At 34.6% G+C, this 24912-nt stretch overlaps 2 protein-coding genes across 3 annotated transcripts in view; one reads left to right on the top strand and one right to left on the bottom strand.

Annotated features, from left to right (window-relative positions):
* Positions 1-24912, bottom strand: part of twin (CCR4-NOT transcription complex subunit 6-like twin) — a 268905-nt gene that overhangs the window by 241565 nt on the left and 2428 nt on the right. For both annotated transcript variants that reach the window (XM_073093871.1, XM_073093870.1), the window contains exons 2-4: positions 17780-17895; positions 15197-15390; positions 12119-12294 (exon numbers count right to left, since the gene is read on the bottom strand). In XM_073093871.1, coding sequence (XP_072949972.1) covers positions 12119-12294; positions 15197-15390; positions 17780-17887 — 478 coding nt within the window. In that variant the 5' untranslated portion in view covers positions 17888-17895. The remainder of the gene's footprint in view (positions 1-12118; positions 12295-15196; positions 15391-17779; positions 17896-24912) is intronic.
* On the top strand, positions 7559-10020 carry LOC140757948 (uncharacterized). The gene is made up of 3 exons (XM_073093866.1): positions 7559-8455; positions 8667-8795; positions 9007-10020. The coding sequence occupies exons 1-3, from the start codon at positions 7849-7851 to the stop codon at positions 9666-9668; spliced, it is 1398 nt and encodes a 465-aa protein (XP_072949967.1). The 5' UTR covers positions 7559-7848; the 3' UTR covers positions 9669-10020.

Raw genomic sequence — 24912 nt, forward strand, 5'->3', positions numbered from 1 at the left:
GTATATTGAAGATAATGGTAGGTATATAAATTGTGCTGATACATAAGATTTGAAAATAAATTAAATAAATTTACTATAAAATAATAAATAACCGATTAGACTAGATTTATATTGTTGTTCGTATTATCGACTCACAACGACGACAACTGAAAATTTATTTAAATTACTTTATTGAGATTTTTGCATGTCTGAAAAAGAACCCAACGATCACCGTAGCCTGGTCTGACACTTAGAGAATTCTGGCTATAAAACAATCCATCCAAACAGATTTGTCTGGATTGTGCATAACGTCTGCTATGGAACATAAGTGACCAAATCATTAAATAGTTCTTGTAATATTTTATAAAGATTTTATTTACATTACATTTTCCTTCTTATAAGCCCCGGGGGTGATTTTTGAAATACATTCTTTGTCCACATACGATGTACCCATTTAGAAGAAGCATTTTTTTACGATTTGACATTTTTGTACCCAACAGTCAAATCACATTGTCTCTTAGCCACCGTTCGAGTTTTGCGAACTAGATTTCCAGACCAGATCGTCTATCTAAGTAAATAAAGTCCCCGATAGTGCTTACGCGATCAGATTTCAGAACTCTCCACGTCCACAGGGCAAACAATAAGCTGGAAGGGACGAGGGAACATCCGCGACCTCCAGACTTCGCCCCGTCGGCCGGGAAGGTCACGCCGCCCTTGCACCTACCGCCCGCCCTCTCTCCGGGCAACAGAAATCGACCGTACAAACTGATATTAACAGCCACGTAATGACCCTATTACCGACCGTGAAGGACGGGCTCTGTTAACATATGAGGATTCAGGTGATGGAGTCATTAATTTGACTACCTTTCTTTTATTCATGCTTTTATAAAATTCTTTGTTCAGAGATTACATTCGAATGGTGCTTAGGTGATATAAAGGTGGAAGAAGACTCCATTACTGCGGCGGTGGCACCACCACACCCAGTTCTGCTTTATAATACCAATGCTAAACGCTGTTGTATTTTAAGTATGGTAAGACAGGGAGACGCTTACACTAAGCGTTCAGACTTGACCTTAAGTTATTACTAACTTTACTTTAGTTAGAGTAGGACCACCTCCAGGTAGAAATCCTTACAATTCTCTATGAGCGACAGTGACCTACCACAAGCGCTTTTTCTACTTGATTTTAATAAAAAAAAAAGTTTAAACTACTTTCTGCATTCGATTTTTAAAACGTGATTCGATTACAAATAACAACCTCATTAATCAGCCACATTTAAAAGTCAATGGTCAATTCACGAAAATTGGTACGCGCACTCAATACACACGACGCTCTCATTGAAATTCGATACAGTTTTAACCTTATCAGAATATTAAGTGTATAGAATAGGATTTTAATAGTGAAAGTATTTTTAAAACAAGTTTGATATCCTTAGATTCGTTTATCGTATAAACATCGTAATTGTAAAGTGTACGAATAACTACGATTTTATGAGTTACTACTCGTACGAGTAACATCGATTACCGCATCGCCCGACACAGCGCAAAATAGCAAAGCAAGCTCAATAATTCAAAGCGCATTCAATCGTCGAACAAATCGGCAAATAGCAACAGTAACGCTGCCGACAATGCGAGATAACATTTCGCAACGTCTCTATAGGAGGTCTGGTGGTCTTGCGCAAATCGTGACGTCACCGCGTTCGGTTCCGGCTTCGCTTTCGCGAACACTTTCACCGGCCGGCCCAGTGAGGTGGCGCCGCCGTTTGTCGATACTCGATACGATATATTGTTATTGTAAGCGAGATTCGATTACAATGTTTTAATCGATAATGGATTGGAACAAAAAATGTTTACCTTCTGCATTCTTAATATTTCAATGTTAGGTTTGATACGATTTATTATTGATTGATTATAAATGATGTTCAAATAATGGTTTAATCGAAAATAAATTAAGACTAGAATTTGTTAATTCTTTATTTTTAGGCTTAAAGTCGATAAACAATTTCAATTAAAATATATTCAGAAATAAGTTTTATATTTATTGATTAAAAATAAAATTTTATTGCCACACAAATCAAATAAATAAAAATCAATTGTAGGTATTTCCTTCGAATTCAATAGATCTTTGATGATTTATTTCAATACGAGATTAATTTTTAAGCAATATGATTTGTAAGCGTTGCGTGTCGGAACACGCATAGCTGGAGCTAATAAACAACATATTTTATATTTGATAGATACAATTTACAAAACATAAATATGATATGTTAATAAATGCAAGCTGTTTAATTTTAACGATTACATAATTTTGAAACCAAACAGCATATTTTGAGCATGTTTTCCTAACATATTAATAATTCTGTAATGTAGCTTATTTTTAAAATACGTAATAAATGCATTTTATCTACATAAACTATAATTTATTTATATATATATTATACATAATTTTAAAAATTCTAACTATTAAACTCGCCTTGCAGTCGTTTGAAAAATAGTTAAAAACACGTTCCCCGACAAAAATGAGCAACAAAGTGAAAATGAACTAAGAAAAGGCGAACTCTTTGTGGCAAATATCATCTAAGCTTTAGACCATTCAAGTTAACGAGTCAAAGCGAATTGTGCGCGCTTATTAGGCTCATAGCCGGCAAGCCCGAAACAATGCCATTTTAGTATCGAGAACAAAAATAAAAGAAACCGAGCGGCTCGTCACAGAGATTTCCACGGACGTTTCTCCAATTGACTCCGTGTAACGGACCGGAGACGTCTAAAACAATCAATTATATAGACGGACGTCTTCCCACACTTTCTAACGCTATTGTAATGGAGTGAGACAATAATATCTCGCCGATTTATTGTAATGCGCCTTGTTGGTCGGTTGTAATCACGACATTATTTTCGTCGAAGAACCGGGATATCTCGTATTGGCTTTCGTTTACTGTTTGCACGACCTTCGCGGGCGTGATCGAATCCAGGACGGCCGGCTAACGAAGTTGTTTTAACTAACAGTCTGTCTATTTTGCTTTTATTATTTACTATTATTAATAAATGAGCAGTTCAAGTTCTCTTCGCAGTTGATCCTAAACATTGTCACTCCTGGTGATTTTGCTTTAATACATTAAATCTACCAGAGATATGATATACCATGATAATATAAGTATTCTATCAGAATTTATCAATAAATCCCTATCGCACCTGTTACAATATTATCGATAGGTATTATTTATCCTGAAACCTAACGCCGACTTGCAGGTGTGTCGTGTAACCAACGATAAAAATATGTCATTAATTGCGGTTTTTATATAAGTAACACTACAAGTCGTAAGACTCTAACTTATTCCATAAATTGTGTATAAAAACGCCACGTATGTAGCACCGCAGAGCCCCTTAACATCAGATGAACTACACGCATGCCTGGCGCATACATAAACGACTATAGGAAATCAACACGAAAAAATAATTTAATAAGACAAAATAATATGCTGTTTTAAATACAGTTAAATACGGATTTCCCGTCTTTAGAATTTCTCAAAGTCGTCTTTTCTTGTAAAGTAGCTGAAGACTTTAAAAGGCTAGTGTTTTGTAACACGGTAATATAACAACACAACAAAACGGAACTCGATATGAACTTTTAAATCCATTTATTAAATCGATATTATCTGTATAAAATACAATAGTTGTCTGATCCTTTGTTTACCGCACCGCTACTTGGTCGAAAAACTAAATGATTAATGTTTCACTAAAACTATATAGGTAACTTGTTCTATCGACGAAGTAAAACGATGAGCTGACATCGCTGGAAGAGATATTAAGTGTAGAGCGCAAAGCCACTGAGACAGAAACTGAGGCAATGATTTAGGTCACAGCTACTTGTGCATATTTTACTTGAGTATAATGATTGTACGTGAATATTTAATTCGATTCAATAAAATTTGTACTCCAAAATTATATTAACTATATTTGCATTCCACTCGTTCTATAATATATGAACATGAAACATTACAAATTATACAAATGATGAGAACCGGCAACTGGTGATGATATTATAGGCAACTATTATATATAAAATATGTTGACGGGAAAATATTATATAGGATTTTAATCACGCATCTAAGGAACACATTTTATGTACCAATATTTACACATTTTTGACTTCATCGAGATACCTAATTGTAAGGGAATTGAATATAGAAACAACAAGTTCATGATAAATTTTATATATCGCTTACCGCCCCACCGCCCCACATGAGACAAATGCATACAAATCAGTCTGTCATGTCGCTGCATTTGGGACAATCTCAGTGGAACAGTGAACACAATGAGGACTTATAGAAAGCGTGTTAAAGATGATAGGTCGTCACTGTGACCGAGGTATTAATAATGAAATATTAGGAGAAACCGAGCGCATAAATTACTGTTTTTTTTTTCTTACAATACAAGACAAAGAAAGTATCAGATTCGAGATATAAATGACATACAGAGTTCCACGTACTCGGGATTTGGGTCGATAAAAGAAATGTTGCAATAAAATGGTCACGAGTTTCATGTTCATCACATAAAAGGTAAAGTTTAATGTTATATTGTCATACAATAAGATTTAAAGTTACTTGACAGTGTGGTTGAAATGTTCAGAAGAGATGTTAAATTTGTAGGATATAGGTATATTTGTATTTTTTGTAATTTAAAATCCTATTTTATTTCTAGAAACCGATCTGACGCTTAACGAAAATATTTATTTTGATAAAGAAGTCACCTAGGCATAATGTAGATTTCTTATCAAAAATAAGCCTACAAAACAGAAATTCACGTGACTAGACGCCGTGATGTATAAATTCGTGTTCCTTAAACAATACAGAAACATTATCTGATATCTAATAACATAACGAAATACATAAAGAAACTCTATAATGGTTCGTTCCTATGCAAATACAGAACAGAAGGATTCTCACTCACTCAGTCGAATCACTCACTCGTAATGCAACTACGAAAGATAGAACTTTCCTAGAATTTGCCTAAATTTCCCCTCCCATTCTTAAGGTGCCTGCCATTGTTTTATATTTCGTTCCTGAGAGGGGTTAAATAGGAGTTTAAAATTAGTTCCAATCTGCTAATTTTAAAGCAAACATGAAATTTAGGATATTTCTTTCTGATTTGAAATAATTAACTAGGTGAGTTGGAAAATAGGCAAAAGCACTTAATAGGATTTGATTTATTTATTATATTCTACAATATTTCAGTTCACGAATTATAAGGGTACGAAGTCACGGTCAACAGCTAGTCAGAAATAAAACAGACCACTGCCAAAAATAAAAACTCCATCAGAGATTTGACAAAACGTCTCAATCAGCCAGCCGCAAGTCACAACAGCAGGAAGTAAAATCGAGCAGAACAAACAAATTGAAACTAATCGTTAGATCGTGAGAGCGTTTTCACATTATCCGATCCGATATCGGTATCGGACGCCGATACAATATCGGGGTAAGTAAAATGTATGAAACATGTACCTGCCTTTCACATTGTCCGTTCCGATATCGGATATCGGAGCCGACAGCGATATGCTGGCGACACCATCGGACGCCCGTGAGCCGTCGGGCGATAATGTTTGTATGTGTGCTCTACGTGTATCTAAATTGTCTCTGTGTGCGTAGAGCCCGATGCGCGGCGGCCATTTTGAGCTGTTTTGATACTGTTTGTGAGATGAATTAGCAAATAATTGAATGTGGATTCACTCATACGAAAGTAATTAAAGAACTTTCTAGGTGCGTGTTGTAGCTTGCTAAAAAGAGTGTAAAATGCTCCCTCTGAATATCTAGCTTCCACAATAGGATGTATCCAATACTGTCTGTGAACAGATCTTTTTTTGCGTCTCAAATATAAGAGATACAGTAAATAAAGTTTTCTATTATAGTCTGCCATGATGACCTGTCCGCACTAAGCTATCGAGCAAATGGCCGTATCGGAACGATTTTGTCGGAAATATGTGAAAATAGCACATGGTGTCGGCTATCGGATGTCGGCTATCGTCGTCCGACACCGATATCGGATCGGATAATCTGAAAACGCTCTGACGATGAAGAATCTCATTTTCGATTCAGTGAGAGCTGTGTCACGGGTTCGGGACGAGGTCACGTTGACCCGGCCATAGCGACAGTACAATTATTAGACAAAATTAAGAAAACGATACAATGTCGACTGACATCATAATTCTCATATTTAACAATCTCAATATACAAATGTAGATTATTGAACAGAACATGAGCAATGAAGTGAGATAAAATGAAATAAAATAAACCTATTGCGTCGCTTTTTCTCCGCGAAACGCCGTCCAACCTCAAACAAATTCGAAAACAGTTTTATATGGAATCAATTTTTAATATGTGATAATAAACTGAATTCTATAAGCGTTGACGCCACGGAGACACTTAGATATAAAAACTTAAGCCTAAAATAGAAATCTGGATACTTCATTGTGCGATAAGCCTTTATTTGACGTGGGAAAATCTATCTAATCGTAATTCCTAAGGTGATATTTAATAATTTAACTACCTTAGTGTAAAACTAAATCTATAATGATTTAGTTTTACACTAAGGTAGTTAAATTATTCTTGATGGAATGTAAAGTCTGTCTAGTCATGTTACCAGACAGAAGTAAATGCGAATGGTACATGTAGCGCCATCTATGTGGCTTATGGACACCACAATAAAACAAATGCTTACAAAACATTCCTACAAAAGTACGAAAAAGTTTACTTCAATATTTTTTTAGATTAAAACACAATGAACACGTATCATTATCAATATTTTAAATCGTTAAAATAGTTACTAAATTCAATATTATTTTTGTTTAAATCATCTTAACTTCCACCATAAAAAATAATTGCAAGAAAATCAATTTAGCCACGTACTAGTCGCAAATTAAAAGATGCTACCTTCTACGTTAATAAGCATATCGAATAAACAATACAATCCGCAAATTATCAATGAACCACACTGACCCGTGCCACAGTACAAATATAGAACAGTATGGAAACTAAGCCTATACCTCCGCCACGATGCGAAGAGAATTCATGTAAACAAACCGATATTAGGGTCATCAAAATTTTGGTACTGTAAAAATTACCATTATCCTTGTTTTCATTTTTAATTCAACAAAAAACTTCACAATTAAATTGTATCCATTATTTCTATACCTTATTACATGCAAAGTACTCTCACAACTTTCATATTGTTGCGTATAGACAAAGATGAATAAAATATCCTTATCAGTAAGTAAGTGAAAACCCTGTAAATAAGCGTATGCCAGGTAATAAGAACTTTTGGTTACGATTTTGAAAAATCGAAACAGTCCATCAAAAAAAAAGAGTACGTAAATTTCTTTACAACCCCACTTTTACTGCTTCATTTTAAATTAGCTGCATAATAATTGCTTTATAATCCGACTATTTAAAAAATACAATTGCGTTTCGTTTTATTTAAAGTAGCAAATAATATTTTTTGAAGTGTAAGCTGACATTTTAATTTATCCACTATTTTCGTAGTATATGATTAAATTATTATTTGAAAATAATTTTATTTATACTAATGTATAATATTTTAAATATAACTTTATAATAATAGTTCATTGTTACAAATACAAAAAAAAACATTTTGTTTACATTGACTGCTTAGCTATAACGAAACGCACTCTCCGAATTTGGTCGTGTTACAATGATGTTTACAACATGGCTGCTTACGATTACGAGTACTGTGCGTGTTAATATCTCTGTTATCCATTGTTATTTGTTTGTTAAATATTCCTGTTATAGTGTTGTTCTGTTATTTTGTTGAGTTTTTTTTTTTGTTTCGTTTTGTTTGTTTTGTTGTTCTTGTTATAATGAGTGATTCCCAACCGGGTCCGAGTGGCCTGCAGAAGTTTTCTTCTCCAAAGAAGAAACGAGCGAGGTGTTCACTCAGTTCCTCGGAGAAAACAGTTATATGTAACATTTATAAAACTATCGAAGAAATGTGGCCAAAAGATAGTTTTATATACAGTAAAGATGTCGCAAAAAAAACTGCAGAAACTGCCGGCGTACATTTGAGTACTGTATACCGAATAATAAAAGAATATCGAACTCATAAACGAGTTTCGTCACCGACTCCAGCTCCTAAAAAGGGGACAATAATGGACAAATTGGACGATATGACCTTGAGTGGAATTCGTAGGAAGGTGCACATGTTATTCTTTGATAACGATCCACCAACAATTGAAAAAGTTTTAAATTTAGTGAACGAGGACGACAGCTTACCAAGCTTTAAAAGAACTACCTTTCAAAAAGTTTTAAATAAACTAAAGATTAAATATTTGAAACGGTCGAGACGAAGTGTTCTCATTGAAAAGGAAGAAATTGTGCGATGGCGCTTCTATTATCTTCAAAAAATGTTAAGGATGAGAGAACAAAGACGCAAAATTTATTATTTGGATGAGACTTGGGTTAACGAAGGTACATAAACAATTTTAACTTATTTTTTATATAGAATCAATCATTTCTGTATACTTATTGATCTTTATTTAAACAGTAACCATATAAATTATTATTAATAAGTAGAATTTAAATGTCATAATCAATATTTTATCACATCTTTGGCACACACTGTGTATAAAATTATTTATATTAAAATAATTTAAAGCAATAATATATTATTTGGTTTCAGGACATACAAAAAGTAAAATATGGCAAGACCTTTCCATTGAGTCTGCTCGACAAGCCTATCAGGAGGGACTCTCAACTGGCTTGAAAGCTCCATCGGGAAAAGGGAAGCGCTTGATAGTTGTACACATTGGTATGTTATCATCCTAATATTGTTAGCTTAAGATCACATAATTTTAGATGTGTGTTATCATGGAATTGAATAAAGTTTTGTTTAAAAATAAACTCATGCATAGCTAATCAGGTTAACGTAAAAGTATAGTTTCTATGCCATATAGTCAATATATGATCACTAGACTGCTACATGTACTTTTCACATTTTAATATTTATCATTTTTTTATAGGTAACGAGGATGGATTTGTGGAAAATGCAGACTTAATTTTCGAAAGTAAAAAAGGTGAAGGCGACTATCATAGAGAGATGAACTCGAAGGTGTTTGAAGAGTGGTTCTCTAGAACTCTGGAAAAATTAGAACCAAACTCCATAATTGTAATGGACAATGCCCCATATCATTCTCGACGCTTGGAACGAGTTCCTTCTATGAATTGGTTAAAAAAAGACATACAAAGTTGGCTAACAGAAAAAGGTATCTCGTTCCAAGCAGAGATGATAAAAGCACTCGACTTGGTAACACCTGAACGGGAAAAATACTCAGCATTTGTATGCGATACAATGGCGAAGCAGCACAACATTGAGGTATTAAGATTACCACCGTACCATTGCGAATTAAATCCTATCGAGTTGATATGGGGCCAAGTAAAAGGCCATGTCGCAGAAAAAAACAAAACATTTAAAATAATTGATTTAAAAAAAATATTAAGTGAAGCAATTAAATCTATAACTTCTGCGGCATGGCAACAATGTGTCAATCATGTAATTAAAGAGGAAAAGAAAATGGCAGAACTTGACGGCATTTCAGATAATGTAATTGACAATTTTATTATTCGAGTGACAGACAGTTCAACAAGTCCATCAAGTTCTGCCAGTGATGAAGAAGATGAATAATTTATTTATGATGGTATTCTTTCCCGTTTGATGTAATTCCCGTTTGACGTAAATTTGATGAATAATAACAACATGTCTGTAATTTTGAACAAGACTCTTACAAACTATAATAATTACAATCTGGAGTTTACTAATATCTGCATTCTCTTTATATATAAAAGTACTAACTGGACTAACCTTCGAAATTTCTTCAGGAGTCTTATTCAAAATCTATAATGGGCGGCCAAAAAACCTTAAGGATTTGTATTTTTACATGATGTATTACATACTTGTAATTTGTGCTATTTAATTTAATCATTTTAACCCGTTCATACATGTAATAATAGCTAAATAAATATGTACAAAACTCCAAGTTTTTATTTTTATTTTTAGTTACTACTAAACCAATTTCAATTTTATTTTCCAATCTACTCTGGGAGTAGAGTATTTACTAACTTACAGTCTATTTATTCTCTTAGAGTCCAAATACGAGACGTGTACATATTGCCATGGAGGATATTAAACTACCATTACTCTAAATTACATTATTTTATTCATTCTGATTAAAATAGAATATTACACAGCATAATATCTAAGAAAATTGTATAAATTCACTTAATACGCATTTAAATGCTGATTTAAAATATATCTTGCGAGATTATTCTCGAAATCTAATTAAACTCAAGGTCAAATATTTATTCACAATATTTAATTCAAACCAGACATTAGGTATAGTGTATAGAATAGGATAGAAAATAACGGAAATTTTCTTTTATTTTACATAATATTATACATTAATAAATTGTGCTAATGAAAAAAGGTTATTGTTATATGCCCGTTATCGGTTGCTAAGCGACGATTGTTGGTAAACATTCTTCTTCCAATTTGGCTGGAGTATAGTTGATAAAATAATTCCTACACTCCATTGAAGAATAAGGTTGTCACTATATTATTTTTTAATAATATTGTTATTTATTTGTATTTTAGCATTTACTATGCTATAATGATCAATCAATCGAACTGCAATAACTGCGCAGTTTAAAAATAATGTAAGTAGGTAATGTCACGGCGTCGGTTAATCCCAGCAAAATACGATAATTATTATTATTATACTTTTAAATACGGAAAACAGTGTACAATTGATACAACTTGTGATACAGCTTACTTTTATTTTTTGTAGATCTTTAATTTGTTATTAATTACGGCTTAACCTTATATGAGTTTTGGCGGAAGCACACAAATGAATAATAAAAATGAAAGCAATAAATGAAATTAATAAGCATAAAAATAAATAAAAAATAATAGATTCGGTTTTGATGTAGCCGAATTCAAACAGCCGAATACCACGCAATACGCTCGTGTCATTTTTAAAAAGATCGCGGAAATAAATAGCACGCAAATAGCAACGTGACCACTCGTCTTATTGCGACACTCGCTACTGCAGCACTGCGAAAACCGCTTAGGGGTCTCGTCGTTGCGCATATTTGTGTGTGTGTGCCGTTTCGAACGTTTTGTAGGGAGTTTCTATACTGTTCCATATTTCTACTGTGCCCGTGCGGTTGGATTCATTAAAATTACTATTAATCTTCTCACGTCAGACCAACATCACCAAAAAATAGTTTCCGTTCCTACCATCGCAGTATACCAGCTAAAACATACACGTAATCAGGTCATAATTGATTTTTTATTATGTTCATCGTTAACTTTTTATCTGTATTTTCGTGTGAACCTTACCAGCTAACCTCACGATGATTAATGTCTAATCTCGAAGTCGTTATGTACAACAATTGATTTTATTATCGTTACTTAGTTGTATAATTAACTTACAGAGTTCATCGCGAGACGAAAGTATCGTGGTTCAATAATTAGACGCCAGGATATATATATATTTAACATTTTAGATAAATTTAACAGATTTTTTAACTATCTGCACCTTATTAGTAATGTAACACAATAATTTAAATATCTCCTGATCATAGATGTCGCTTTTCCTATACCTAGCTACTTGTGTACATGTTCTCGAAATATCTCAAGAGATGGCGCTATTTCCCAAACGAATCGAAGAAGCATCTCAGCTTTGCAAACAGCCAATATTATCATTGATTACATACTTACGTATAGATTTAATAATGAATACATACGTTACATGCGTTTTTCTTATTCAAAATAATAAATTACGTTAACATTCATGATATATTACTAACAATAATAAATCATGAAAAAAGAAATGTTTTTTCATTAGATGTAAATTGTTACTCGTAATTTGTGATGCACTCCGAAATAAATTACATTTATTATTACAAATAATGAGCTAATTAAATTCACATCTGAGATTTTTAAAATCATTGTAACTTTTTGTTTTAATTTATTCTTGATGTGTTATCCTCGTTATAAGATTTCGCCACTCAAACTTCAATATTATTCTTAGCGCATATACATAATAGCCATATGTAAAAAATCATGCAAAATACCTTGCATATTGTCGAGAAGATACGTGAGCAGCTTCGCGGTGCCGTTGTTGTCGTTGTATATGGAGAGCATCTCCTTGCTGAGCGGGTTCCCTTGCAAACCCAGCATTTGCAGGTGGAAGAGCTTGCCCAAGTCGTAGGGCAACACTCTCAGGTAGTTGTTGTGTAGGTGCAACTCTCTGGAATCAAACGAAGATTTGTTAATCTCAAATGCTATAATATTTTTAAATAAAAGTAAAAAATAAAGCTTCACTTGATGGTGAGTGGTTACCGACAATTATAGACATCAGTGTTCAACCAAATATGACAGGACTCTTAGCATAGATACACCACTAATGTATTGCCAGATGTATATGTTACTCCAGAAACCTATATGGAATACTTGTGTAAATGTTCAATATAAAATTCTTGAAACCATAACGTAGTACTTATTAAAATTGTTGTTACACAAATATTTTATAAATTTATGTGCTAAAAATAACTGAGCATAAAATATTATTTCAAAAATAAATTAGTATCACTCCACCTACAAATTCAATCAAAAACGAGTACCTACAAGAAACAATATAATTATTTTTGTCTCCATTCAATACATTTAATTAAGATGCGGAGTAGCATCCAACTTTTTATCATGATTATATTATTAAAAAATCATATAAGGTATATTTAATGTGGTGTTCTCACGCGGAAACTAAATTTAAATACCAATATTTTTTTCAAGATTTCTTTTAGTACCTGCGAAAGACGTCAAGCGCTTCGCGGCAAAATATTCTGCGCATGGCTTGTCATTCTAGTTCCTCAGTATCTCAACAGATGTCGCTTAATGTACAATGATAATATTGTTTATTTACTTCAAGACTGTAGATAAATACTGCGATAGACCAACATTCTAGAAGGGATTTTATTTACACATAAGTACATTACAAAATTCTTTACGATTTTATATTCAAAATGGTCGTTTCACTGAGTCATCGTTTGAGACAGCGGGATACTAATTTAGAAATAATACTTCCAATCTGAATTTTGCTAATTGTACCAAACCCTTCATCAACTAGATAAAACTAAGGAACAGTGGGTACATAATATAATACTAACTTAAATAACGGAAAGAGAGTGGTATACTCATCTTACACAACAGAGTTCGTATGATAATAGGAACGTAAATTACCTAATTTAACTCCACACACACGACATAACAATTTAACGAAAGAATGTATTCATCATCGCAAACTATTCTTGGCTGTAAATCAAGTTCCGTTATAGTAAGCTATTGTTTGGCGAATTCGAAATGCTTATACAATAACCAATTTGGTTCTGATTGTACGTGGTCTTATGTGTTCAAAGTACATGCATTACCTAATTCGAAAGTCTTTACCCGATACAGGGTTTATCTTATATATAAAATTCTCGGGTCAAAATGTTAGTTACCGTACTTCTCCGAAACGGCTTTACCGATTTTTACACCAAATTTTATATGCATAATCAGTAGGTCTGGGAATCGGCTATTATTTAATTTTCTTATCCCTAAGTGATAAGGGTTGTTCAACCTTAATTTTTTTTATTTATATGGCAACACAACGTTTGCCGGATCCGCTAATAGATCTATAAATATTTGCCAAACATCTTTTATGATAATTCTTTTTAACAAACAATAAATTACATAGTGACTACATCAACCAATACCTTTATCACAACAACAAGGTCTTAATTATATTTAGAATCCAATGCATTTGCATTTATCCTTATACAGCGATAAAACACGCGTCATTAAAACAAAGCGTTCACATTATTTGTTTATGTCTCCACAATGCACACAAATTATCAAATTGCCAACAGGTTATGGCTTATTTACAAATAGTTTTGTCAATTTACGCGCTTATCACGCGAAGTTCAACGACCTTGGTATCATACATCTGGTTTGTTGTAGAATCATAATAACAAGTCGTTTCCGACCTGTTCAAGGCATACAACGGCTTTATCTATTATCATAATTATCATAATAAAGGTTGAACGTATGATAATATCGACTATAACGCCATATAGATATAAGTGCGATAATCTCGTGAAAATTCGCCAGTGTTGATGACCGTGCGTAGCTTTGTCAACACCACTTTTCTCTAATATTGACTCTAGCTAGGTTTATGACTCCCATCGGTACGATAAGAAAGATGTTGCTACGCTTCCATGTAATTTCACGTATAGCTCTTAAATGTTTACGACGCAATATGACGAATCAATAGTGATTACGTTTATAAATAGGCCCAGAGATGACACTGCATTGATCAATAAAGACATTATTTGACTGCTTCTTTTATTAGAAGTAACGATTGAAATTCTATCAACGTATACAAATTTGAACGTATATGGATGTAAACACAAAGAAGAATGAAAAGCGTGCCTAATCTGAAATTGTATTGGTAAAGTGATATATCCACAATAGCACATTACGGAAGGAAAATCGTCAAGTGATGCAAACAAACGTGCTATTTAAGGTCAATAAAGAGGAACGTCATTGACAATAGTGGAGCAAGTACAATCGTAATCAAACCGGATAATATTAAAGGGAGAGGATGTAACCGGTTCAAAGGGGTAGCTTATTCAGATCCAACGCCCTTTAACAATACAGAGAGTGGTCTGACTGGGAGGTGAGTGCGATAGGGGCGATTTGTGAAGTAAAGGGCATTGACATCAAACAAACCAGTATTAAATCCAGTTGACCATTTATATTGAAATTTTGGCATCGGCACGCTAAGTATTCGCCTGCCAGATTCGCAAATTATACCAGCTGACTAGTCTCAATTACTTTGAGTCAGTGTTATAAGGTTAAATAAAAATAAATAAAGACATTGTCTATTTAATGGTACCGTTCTATAAACGATGTGTCCTAGTTTAGATTTAGGTATTAAGTTGGAATGTCTCTTATAAATAAGGTACCTTAGTACACCTTATAAACATGAATGCAAAAGTAATACTCCTGCTTTAAGAGAAGAAAAATAAATGACATGGTAGTTCGATCAAGCTCACTCTTAAATCAAACGAAAACGATGATAAATCTATTCCATCGCGCAGTTTCCAACTCACCTGAGCTGTATTAGTTCCCCAAGCTCAGCGGGCAACGTCCTGAGCTTGTTGTTGGACAGATCCAGCGTGTGCAGGTTGACGAGCTGGCTGATGTCCGGCGGGATCCTCTGCAGCGAGTTGTCGTTCAGGTACAGCGCGGTGAGGTGCGTCAGTTGGAACAATTGAGGCGCCAACGCGCGCACACCTCCTGTTACCTGGAAATTTGAGAGCGGGTGTTTTGAGAGCGGAGAATTTATTAATTTAAGAGGTAGTGGAATTAGCGATCTTCGACCACCGCAATTCAACCGACGACCAACGCAACAACTAATTCGTACGTGAAGCAGTTTTCCGTTTCGGATAATATACATTCCAATTACTATATTTGAGACAGCATCTAAGTCTTCAAGAACAGGCAGAACTTTCTATATGAAGTTGGTTACGAATGCTTATGGGCGGCAGTGACCACTTACTCGTCGTTACTGCATGCTTTTGACGTTTGTTACTTCAAACTTTTAAAAAATGTCGGTGTAACTCTTATCATGGAGAACTGATGACATTTAAGAATATAAATAGGATCAGCCATAATGCATCTACTACTATGGAGGAGGGGTATGAATGTTTTGAGGCTTCCATTAACACACGGATCAATAGCTACTTTCTGATACGACATTTAGAAATCCTTATCATCATAACAAAAATTAAATTTAGTTGCTTAATTTCGGAACGGAGCAATTTTTAGGAAACGGAACTAATACTTTAATCAACACCCATTGCAGCCGCTGTATAATTGAATGTCAATTCACGATTAAATCTATAATCGTACAATAGAATGAAGTAATCGATATTTGTACAACAAACCGAACCAAGTCACATGTTGCAGGCGTATCGTGTCAATATAAAAGAACAGTTATGGCCATTAAACATTTAGCGTCGAGGCTTTAATGTAAAGTGTGCGTAAACACAGCCTTTCAATACACAGAATTTCTCAGGGAGCACAATACGTTAACTTTTTGTAAAGAAATAGGTATCTGAGTAACAGCACGGGCTTTGATCATGCACGTAAGAGTATCACGAACATAACTGATTCAAGTTGATGACAATGTTTTGCTGTTAGAAATGAATACCGTGCTCCGTGAATATTCGTATCAATAAAATAAAAAGTACCTCGAGCTTAGATATGCATTTTTATTTGTCGTGACATTTTTGATCGAATAATAGCGCGTAGTGAATACATCATTAGAATCATAGAAATCAAATTACGCTTTCATACACTCGTAACTTTACATTGTGTTACAATATAGAGCATATTATATGATAGAATTCCATGGACAAACACACAAGAAGACGAGTATACAAACAACCAGACCCCGGAAGGCGAACGTAAATTCATTATTTAACTTTGTTTTGATAGCAATTGAGCCCGGAGCCTTCTGACCGTCAAATCATACACGGTTCGTCATTTTCGTCAACAAAACTAATTTGCTCTCAATTAGGCTATGATTTAAACAAATCAATGCATGAACATGTTCATGAATAAAAATAACGAACGAATAACATTGCCATTAACCAATTTACTTAGTGTAGTCTAGACGGAGTCTACGTCTTTAGTTTGTCAGTGTAAATCATTCATATGACGTGACAAATGCATCACGACGCATCACCGCATATTATCATAACTATTATCATGTCATGTTGTATGGCTGAAGCGAAAGTGGTTACAATTTCTAAACACACATGGTATCCAAAGTTTAGAAAGTATAATATGTTTAGCAATAGTTAATTGGCGTTTGGTTTTTTGTTTGAAATAAATATTTTTTATTCAGACACTGTTAATTTTTACTATTATCTTATTAACGTATTCAAATACAATTAGGTATATTGTTTTTAAATTCTTTAATTAAATCTTTATAATATAGATGTACCGAACAAGCATGCGGTCCATCTGATGGTATGTGGACACTGCCGTAAATGGACACCTGTAATCAACTAGATAAGATTAAATTCCTACGCAAGTTCGGCCATAGTTGCGTTGCTATCCCTGGAGACTAAGTTGGAATAATATATCTCCCCACACCCTCCAAACCACAACAGACCAACGTTGAACACTCCTGCTACACGCTGAAATAAATGTGGGGATGGTGTTTTCGGAATAGAACCCCAAAAGGACCTACCTTCAAAACCATCATACATAATTATATATATTTTTTTTATAATATAGAAGTAGCAGACGAGCATGCAGTCCACCTGATGATAAGTGGCTACTGCTGCCCATGGACATCTGTAAACAACCCCAGATAGGATTAGATATTCCTACCTGAAGTCGGTCACAGATGCGCGGCTACCCCGAAGGACTAAGTTGGAACGCCTCGGAAAAGTATGTCTCCCTTACCACACCCTTCAAAATGGAACACAGCAGCGCCTAACACTGCTGTTATTAGGCACAAATAGGTGTGGCGGTGGTGCCGGCGGAGTCGAACCACAAAGGGTTCTACCACCTTCAGACTTTATAACACCTCAGACCTCACCATCAGACTATATAGATTTATAACACCACTCTCAGTTGTAAAAGCCCCACAATGAAGTATAAAAGGTGTTGACACATACCTCAAGCGTTGTCCAACCACCGCGCCTGCCCGATGCCCGCTCAGACTCCGACATAATGTGGTACGTGCGCCCGCTAGCGCCCTCATGCTTGTCTTTGTTGCGAGACATTCTGACACCTGCAAAGTGCACGGTAGATAACTTACGTACCTTATATACCATATGTTATATACATTATCGTCAACCCAACTATACTATTAGTCACGGTTACTTATTAACGGAACGGACTTATTAACTTAATCACTATTAGGTACATATTAACCCTTAAATTCACTTATTACAATATTAGAACCATATATAAATTTCTTTTTATATTTTATATTAAAGAAAAAAAAACAAGATTGTTAAGTGATGACTGCTGCACATTGACTATAAGCAACCTCTTTTATATAACACTAAGACATTTAGGAATAAGCTAGACACGTCGAAAATGTGGCCTTACACCCCTTCAAGTAAAAACAGCAGCAACATTAACAGCCGTTACATAATAGAAATTGGTGAGGAAGTGGTACCACCACGGTGTCGAACAACCTTTAAATAAGAGGAGTCATCATCTATCACTACTGCGTCTATCATAACGACCAAGTTGTAAACCATACATTCGAGCATGTTGGTCTCCTCAAGATCTTTTTGATCACCTTTATAGCCGTTGATAAATAATTCATTTCTATAGACTTTTAAAAATGCTATACCGAACTTCGAACCTGAATCTCCGGCGTGGCAATCAAACACACCACTGAACTATCGCTGCTATTTATGCGAGCGTTTTCAAACGCAAAACGCTGAATCTAAAGTAGGTTTCACCATATCCAAGTTTTGGAATGGAATCTATTCATGTTTGCATTAATATGAAACGGGATTGATAGGTGGTGTATCTCGTTTTGTAGCTTGTAACTTTAGATTTTCCTATGGGAACGATAGTGTAAGAACTGAATGTTAGTTCTATTATAGATTTTTATGCAGACTCTATCAGTGACGAATTCTGAAAATCTTTGTTACTGTTTATCTATATTCTGTGCAAAACTTCACGTCTTAGACACAACCGATTAACATGAGTTGAGTACGTTAATCAGCGTAAAATTTTATTAATGAACCCCCTTGAATCTTGAAATGTATTGTTACTAAACCCATAGTCCTGATTAGAGCCATAAAATTATTATTCAGAGAATTAAAGCAGTTTATTTTTTAGAAATTGAAAACAGGGGAATTTACCAGACAGTACCTGGGCAGGCTACCAAAATTGTCGATATCGAACAAAATGCATTTGTATTCCATTTTACTATCAATTACAACTTTGCCTAAGCTATGACTAAAAAGTAATTTTCTATAAACTTGGTTGTTTGCTAAATCACTATAATTTAAAATATGTGTACTTTACCACACCCTACAAGCCCGAACACAGTAGCATTAAATCACGTTTTGATATAAAAAGGTCTATACCTAAATTTTGCCCAAACACAACATAGCAACAACTCAATAACAGTAATTACGCTTAAATGACACACATCACCCTACCTTCAACACGGGGAGTTGCCCAACATCAAAACCCACACAATACGAACATCTGACCCACTCTTGTTCTCAGAAACAATGCACTTTGCCAAAATTGTGCCTGCGTTTAACGTACTTCACAACAGGTCACCAGTGTTTACAAAACACAATACACACGATTTTCGCTTTTCCGTGAACACAATTTGGATCATTTCGCCGTATAATACGTTTGAGCACTCAATCGAACAGTGAACTAAGCTACGGCCGATTCTAAACAAGAATTGTTAAGTTTATGGCCGCAATGAACCGAAATATTTGCTTCAATTGAGAAGCGATTTTAAAAACTGTATGGCATTGCATTGTAATAGAACAATTACTGAGAGAACATTTGTTCATTGCGTAGAGTTACAGTAGGTATTTATAAAAAATGCCTTATATAAACATATACGAGTAAAAAACAGTATTTATAATATGTTCGTATTATCTGTTTTCATGAAATTCAACATCATAATCATAAGAAATATGGCAATATCTTACAGACATGCATAGTTCTTTTATACCAGTCAAGGCAAACTGGTAGACTTAAGAACATTGTTGGGAAATCTCAGAAATTTTATTATGGTATACCTACATGGCAGTTTTCCTCAATCATTAAGGGCCCAGGCAGGTTAGCTACTTTTAGCATCTGCGATTGACGATTTAGCTGATCTTCGGAAACTAGGTATATGCAATCAAACGTTACACTGTTTGGGCGCACGATGCATTAAATGCAGTCGTTAAAATGCGTGTTTTCGATACCACAACCAAATGCGTCGTCATTAAAAAGAGATACAGCATTAACACGATAGCGAAAACGCGAATAGCCGATGGTACAAATAACTAGCCTGCTAAGGTCTTATACTTGTACTTGTGTACTTGCAATTCGGACAACCTTCGAAAAATCAGGGATGAGGAACCGGTTCATACAAATGGGGCTATTACATTCATAATATGACTTGAATCATGCTCGGACACGGTCGAGTGAAAAAAATACTTTATAAATAAAAAGTATTGGTTAAATCCCTTAATCCAATAACCTCAACCCCATTTCATTTGGGTGAGAGAGCTGAGTGACACTTGTTAATCCCTTCAGTAAAATAACGAGTCCAAATCCACTTCATACGGTCTCTGAGTGTACAGGTATTCACGTACACAGTTCCACACAAAACACGACGTTGGTTTTGAATGTCTTTAAAAATAAGTCGCGAACGAAAATAATTTTGCGCCTACAGTCCACATGTTTAGCGCAAGGGGAGTAATACAATATCTTTAAGATATATTAATATGCCACCTACACATACAGGAACGTATGTGTGCGATATAAAAGTTATACTTCTCTGGGACAACTAACAATAAAATGTGTTTTAAATTTTTAATATACTTACAGTACTACTTACTCAATTTTTTTACTTTATGTTTTGCTTATTAGAAAAGTATATAAAAATACTACTTAATATTTTGTTTACAGTCTCGATGTGCATAAATTCAACTTTTATAGTTTTGACCATGATCACAGTCAAGACCAGGAATAAATCACGTTGCTCTTGACCTTTTTTTTTTTTTTTGTTTACGAGGGGGAAACCTTCAAAAGGTACCCAGTGTCGTAGGAGCGACACGGGGTTATGTGGGATTCTTACCGCACTAAAACCCCCCCGGTGGCCGTCCTCAGCGTTGCCAAGAGGACTCCGGGATCTCCTACGGAACGCAACCGGAGTCCTCTGAACGCGTTGCCCCTTCGGGCTCCTCCTAGGTGAGCTTCAGGACTCACCACACCGTCTGGTGTTTACGACGGTATGCGACCACACATACCGCCGTCCTTCCCGGAGTTGCTTGCTGGACGGCTCGACCTCCCAATCTTGCCGCCCGCAACCCCGGAAGCCCCCTTCTAGTCGCCTCTTACGACAGGCAGGGGATACCGTAGCCCTATTCTAGTCCCGGGACTACAGGGACAACGTTGCTCTTGACCTACAGAAGAATTAGTGTGCTTAGCCTAGGAGGTGAATAATGACAAAATTTACTTGAAAATAGGTACTTTAAAATTACTAATGAAAGATTAACTATTGCGACAGTTACTTGCAATCGCTCATAATTTCATTAAATGAAAATAACAAACAACAACTAACATGTACGGAGGTTTACATTTGTAAACCTTCCAATGCACCGCCCTCCCACCCACATAGGACACGTGCGCATGCAAATAATAAATATACATCGCTATACCATCGACACGTGTTCCACCCCGAAACGGAGTAACATCAGCTAACATACCAATGTATTTAAAACGCAATAGGTATTTTGCGTCCAAAACAATAGCTGAAACCAATGGAGAACACTTCAAGTTTACTTTGAAAATGAGGACGCTGATGTTAAAATTCGTACCTTTACAGTATAAATATTATACAACGTTTACTTTCACGTTTACGTACAGCAATTTGCAAATACAAAAACTATACGGCGTGAATATTATGCAATATTTTTGCAACGGGGAGCATGAGTGTATTTGCATTTAAATGAAGTAATCCGCAAAGTTGCGCTGCCCTGCTCGCTTCCAATTTGTTTGGGCTATAGTCAATAAAGCGGTGTGGAACAAAAGCTGGTTAAAATGAATTGTAGGCTTCTGATCGAAAAACATTCAATTACCGTTTGTAATCCAAATCTGTCTGCTAACTGTAAATAATCGTATTTAATTTACCGCTAAATATATGTTGTAAAAATATTCTGGTGGTAAGGACATCGTATGCATTATTCCCAAATTAAAATAAGGTGATCTTTTAAAAAAAGTCCTCAATTTGACCAATACATATATACATATTTAAGAGGTTTTTGTTAGTTTAGGAAAACGACGGCAATGTGTCTAACCCGCATAGGGTTCAGCGTTCCTTCATTATTTTCAATAGATAAACCGAAATCCCCAGACAAAACACTATCTTATTTCTTGTATCCGCCTTCTCCGTTGTGGTTAACTATTTTCATTAGAATTTGTTGATATATTATATGTATATGATATATTCATACACACTCAGTAAAAATTAACTCTATCTCTTAGGGATGAAGAGTAAGGAACCCTAAAAACGGCAAAAATTAAATAACCTCCATACAAAAAGGGGATTGGTTAATACCGAAATTATTATTTTAACATTCCTGTAATATTGATCCCCTAATATGATAAGATTTTACATGCTTGCGAAAAGCGAACCGGTCTAAGAGTTATAGTTTTAATTATTTATTATTTTAATCATAACCAAATCAATCCCCATAAAACTCAGTCTCAATCCTTTCAACTAGCTTTAGATCTTATCCGGGATCCGACATTTCGACTCGCTCACTCAGACCCCATGTCATGTCGGAAGTAAATTTAGAAAGCAAAAAAGTCGTACAAACACGGAGTCTATTCGACGGGAACCCATTAAAGAAATTGTTTTAAGACAATGAGCTGTTAATGCTTGGCACGCAACGGAGGAAAGTGCCTTTTTGTAATACACAGGGACCGTTTCGCAGACATAGGGAGAATTATTAGCTGGCGACTCACGCATCAACGAGACTGAAGAAGCCGTTTTTAGTACTCCGTTCCGGATAAAACAGCAAAAATAGTAGTGTAGATAGTTAGGTTTAATGTTGCCGAGTTCTGGTTAGTAACATGCGGTAATTCACTAATATTACATTTAATCTGAACGGTTGATTTATTTAGTAAGTTGTCACTGTAGCTTACATAGGTATATAACTCCAGAACTTTCTTATTATTATGTTTTAAATTGTATTTACCAAGTGCTAAATGATCACCAATGTAATTTAAAAAGAACTACTACTGCGTTCCTAATAAATACACGAATATAAGAAGAGTTGTTTAATAAGATCAGACCACAAAACCTATTAAAATAGATTACCAGACGTAAAACATTGCTGTAACTAAAACAAAAAGTTAATAACCGAGATTTATTGCAAGTTTACTCAGCGATAAACAGTTACTTATTGACCTCGGAGTACGCTTAACTATTAAATTTAATAAACTAAAACCAAGACATCGACAAAAAACCTTGGTGTTCATTGTTTAACACCAGTAAAAAATAAAACAAGCGCAAGTTAATATAACAAGACATTTAATCTGCATCATTCATGCAAACATTAAAAAACTTCTACTTCTACATTAAAACTTCTACATTTGAAAAATTAAGAAATACTGCGTATCAAGTCGCGCTGAAATAATATGTTATCTAAATAAAGGAGTAAAGTAGACAGCCTAAAAAGTACTAAAAAGATGTAAACAACCGTCGCAAAATTGGGTTTGGAAAGTTTAGCGATTTGCAGTTAAATTACTCTCAAGTGACTCTTGATTCTGACGAGTAACCACACTTCACCTCAGAAATCGTCTTATCGTTTAGCCTATAGACTGATCGCAAGAATTCCTGACTGTAATACTTTTTCTGAGGCAGCCAAAGTACTCTATACAAAGGGACAGTTATTTTAAAAATATTTATATGGTTATTATATGGTTATTTTAGAAATCAGCAACGCCGTCCAAAGATTGCATTTCTAATAAGTACGCTAGATGTAAGGTTGTACAAAAAAAAATAATATCAAATCCGTCTTACAATGCTGTTGCCGTTGACAACAGAGAACCTTGATGCGCGCGGTTTCACAACATCAGAAACAACAATGATTCTGCTACACATTAAGTGGGACAGTTTCTAATCCATTCAAGCCGAGAGCCGAATTTGACGGCTGTTACCACATTCGTCCGCGCACCTACATGTCAACGGTAACGGTAGCGCGAATAAACGCCTAGCTCATTAAAGAGTGGCGAATACTTGGAGAAAAGGGCAGACATTACATGTGCATAGAAGTGTCAAAACCATTGTTTTATAGAAAAGGTCGTAGGGTAACTTTTACTCCTAAGCCATAGTTAAAATACATATATGCATGTGTATGTAAGTGTGATCGTTATCTGAACGCACATTTATCCTTCATCTAATCGAAGTTCATCGTAATTATACCTATTGCTTACTCAATGGGTGATTAATTATATTATTTAAAGGACACAGAAAAAATATTTAATATATCAGATAAAACTACATCTATGAGTAACACTACAGCATGAGTAACTTTATAACATTATTATAAGGCATTTTTATTTAGGGATTTTAGTTCCTTTTGTGTATTGTTAACTGACATCATACCTTATTTTTACTATTTTGTAAACTTTTATTTTAACCAATATAGTTAAAGATATTGTTACATGAAAACCTGCCTTTTTTAAGAGTGTGTAATAAATGTACTTAAAAATACCTTGAGATCATTAATTAAAATTTTTAATTATTAATCTCTTCATTGTAATGAATATTACTTATTGTATGTGATCAATAGAAAAAATATGTCCAAATAATACAAAGGCACATTAACACAATTTTAAAATTCAATCACATATTTATGCGTTTCTTTTTATTTCTTTCCACAATATACCTACTTTAAATACCAAAAACTAAGTAAAGTCAAATAAGCAGATTTATCTAGTACATGATTAGCTAAACCCACAAGGATCTTTAACTGCCTCCTATCTGATGAACTGCAATGCACACAAAGTTTTTGTACTTCATACATTTTATCTTATT

The sequence above is a fragment of the Epargyreus clarus genome, unplaced genomic scaffold (genome assembly GCF_041222505.1).
Source record: "Epargyreus clarus isolate Ecla_fem2 unplaced genomic scaffold, WU_Ecla_fem_2.2 ptg000005l, whole genome shotgun sequence".
Classification (NCBI taxonomy): Eukaryota; Metazoa; Arthropoda; class Insecta; order Lepidoptera; family Hesperiidae; genus Epargyreus; species Epargyreus clarus.

Bases quoted from the DNA above. Each gene is read 5' to 3' on its own strand.
- LOC140757948 (XM_073093866.1), top strand. From the start codon at position 7,849: ATGAGTGATTCCCAACCGGGTCCGAGTGGCCTGCAGAAGTTTTCTTCT. The intron at 8,456-8,666 runs GTACATAAACAA...ATTTGGTTTCAG, and splicing joins TGAGACTTGGGTTAACGAAG to GACATACAAAAAGTAAAATA. The intron at 8,796-9,006 runs GTATGTTATCAT...ATTTTTTTATAG, and splicing joins CTTGATAGTTGTACACATTG to GTAACGAGGATGGATTTGTG.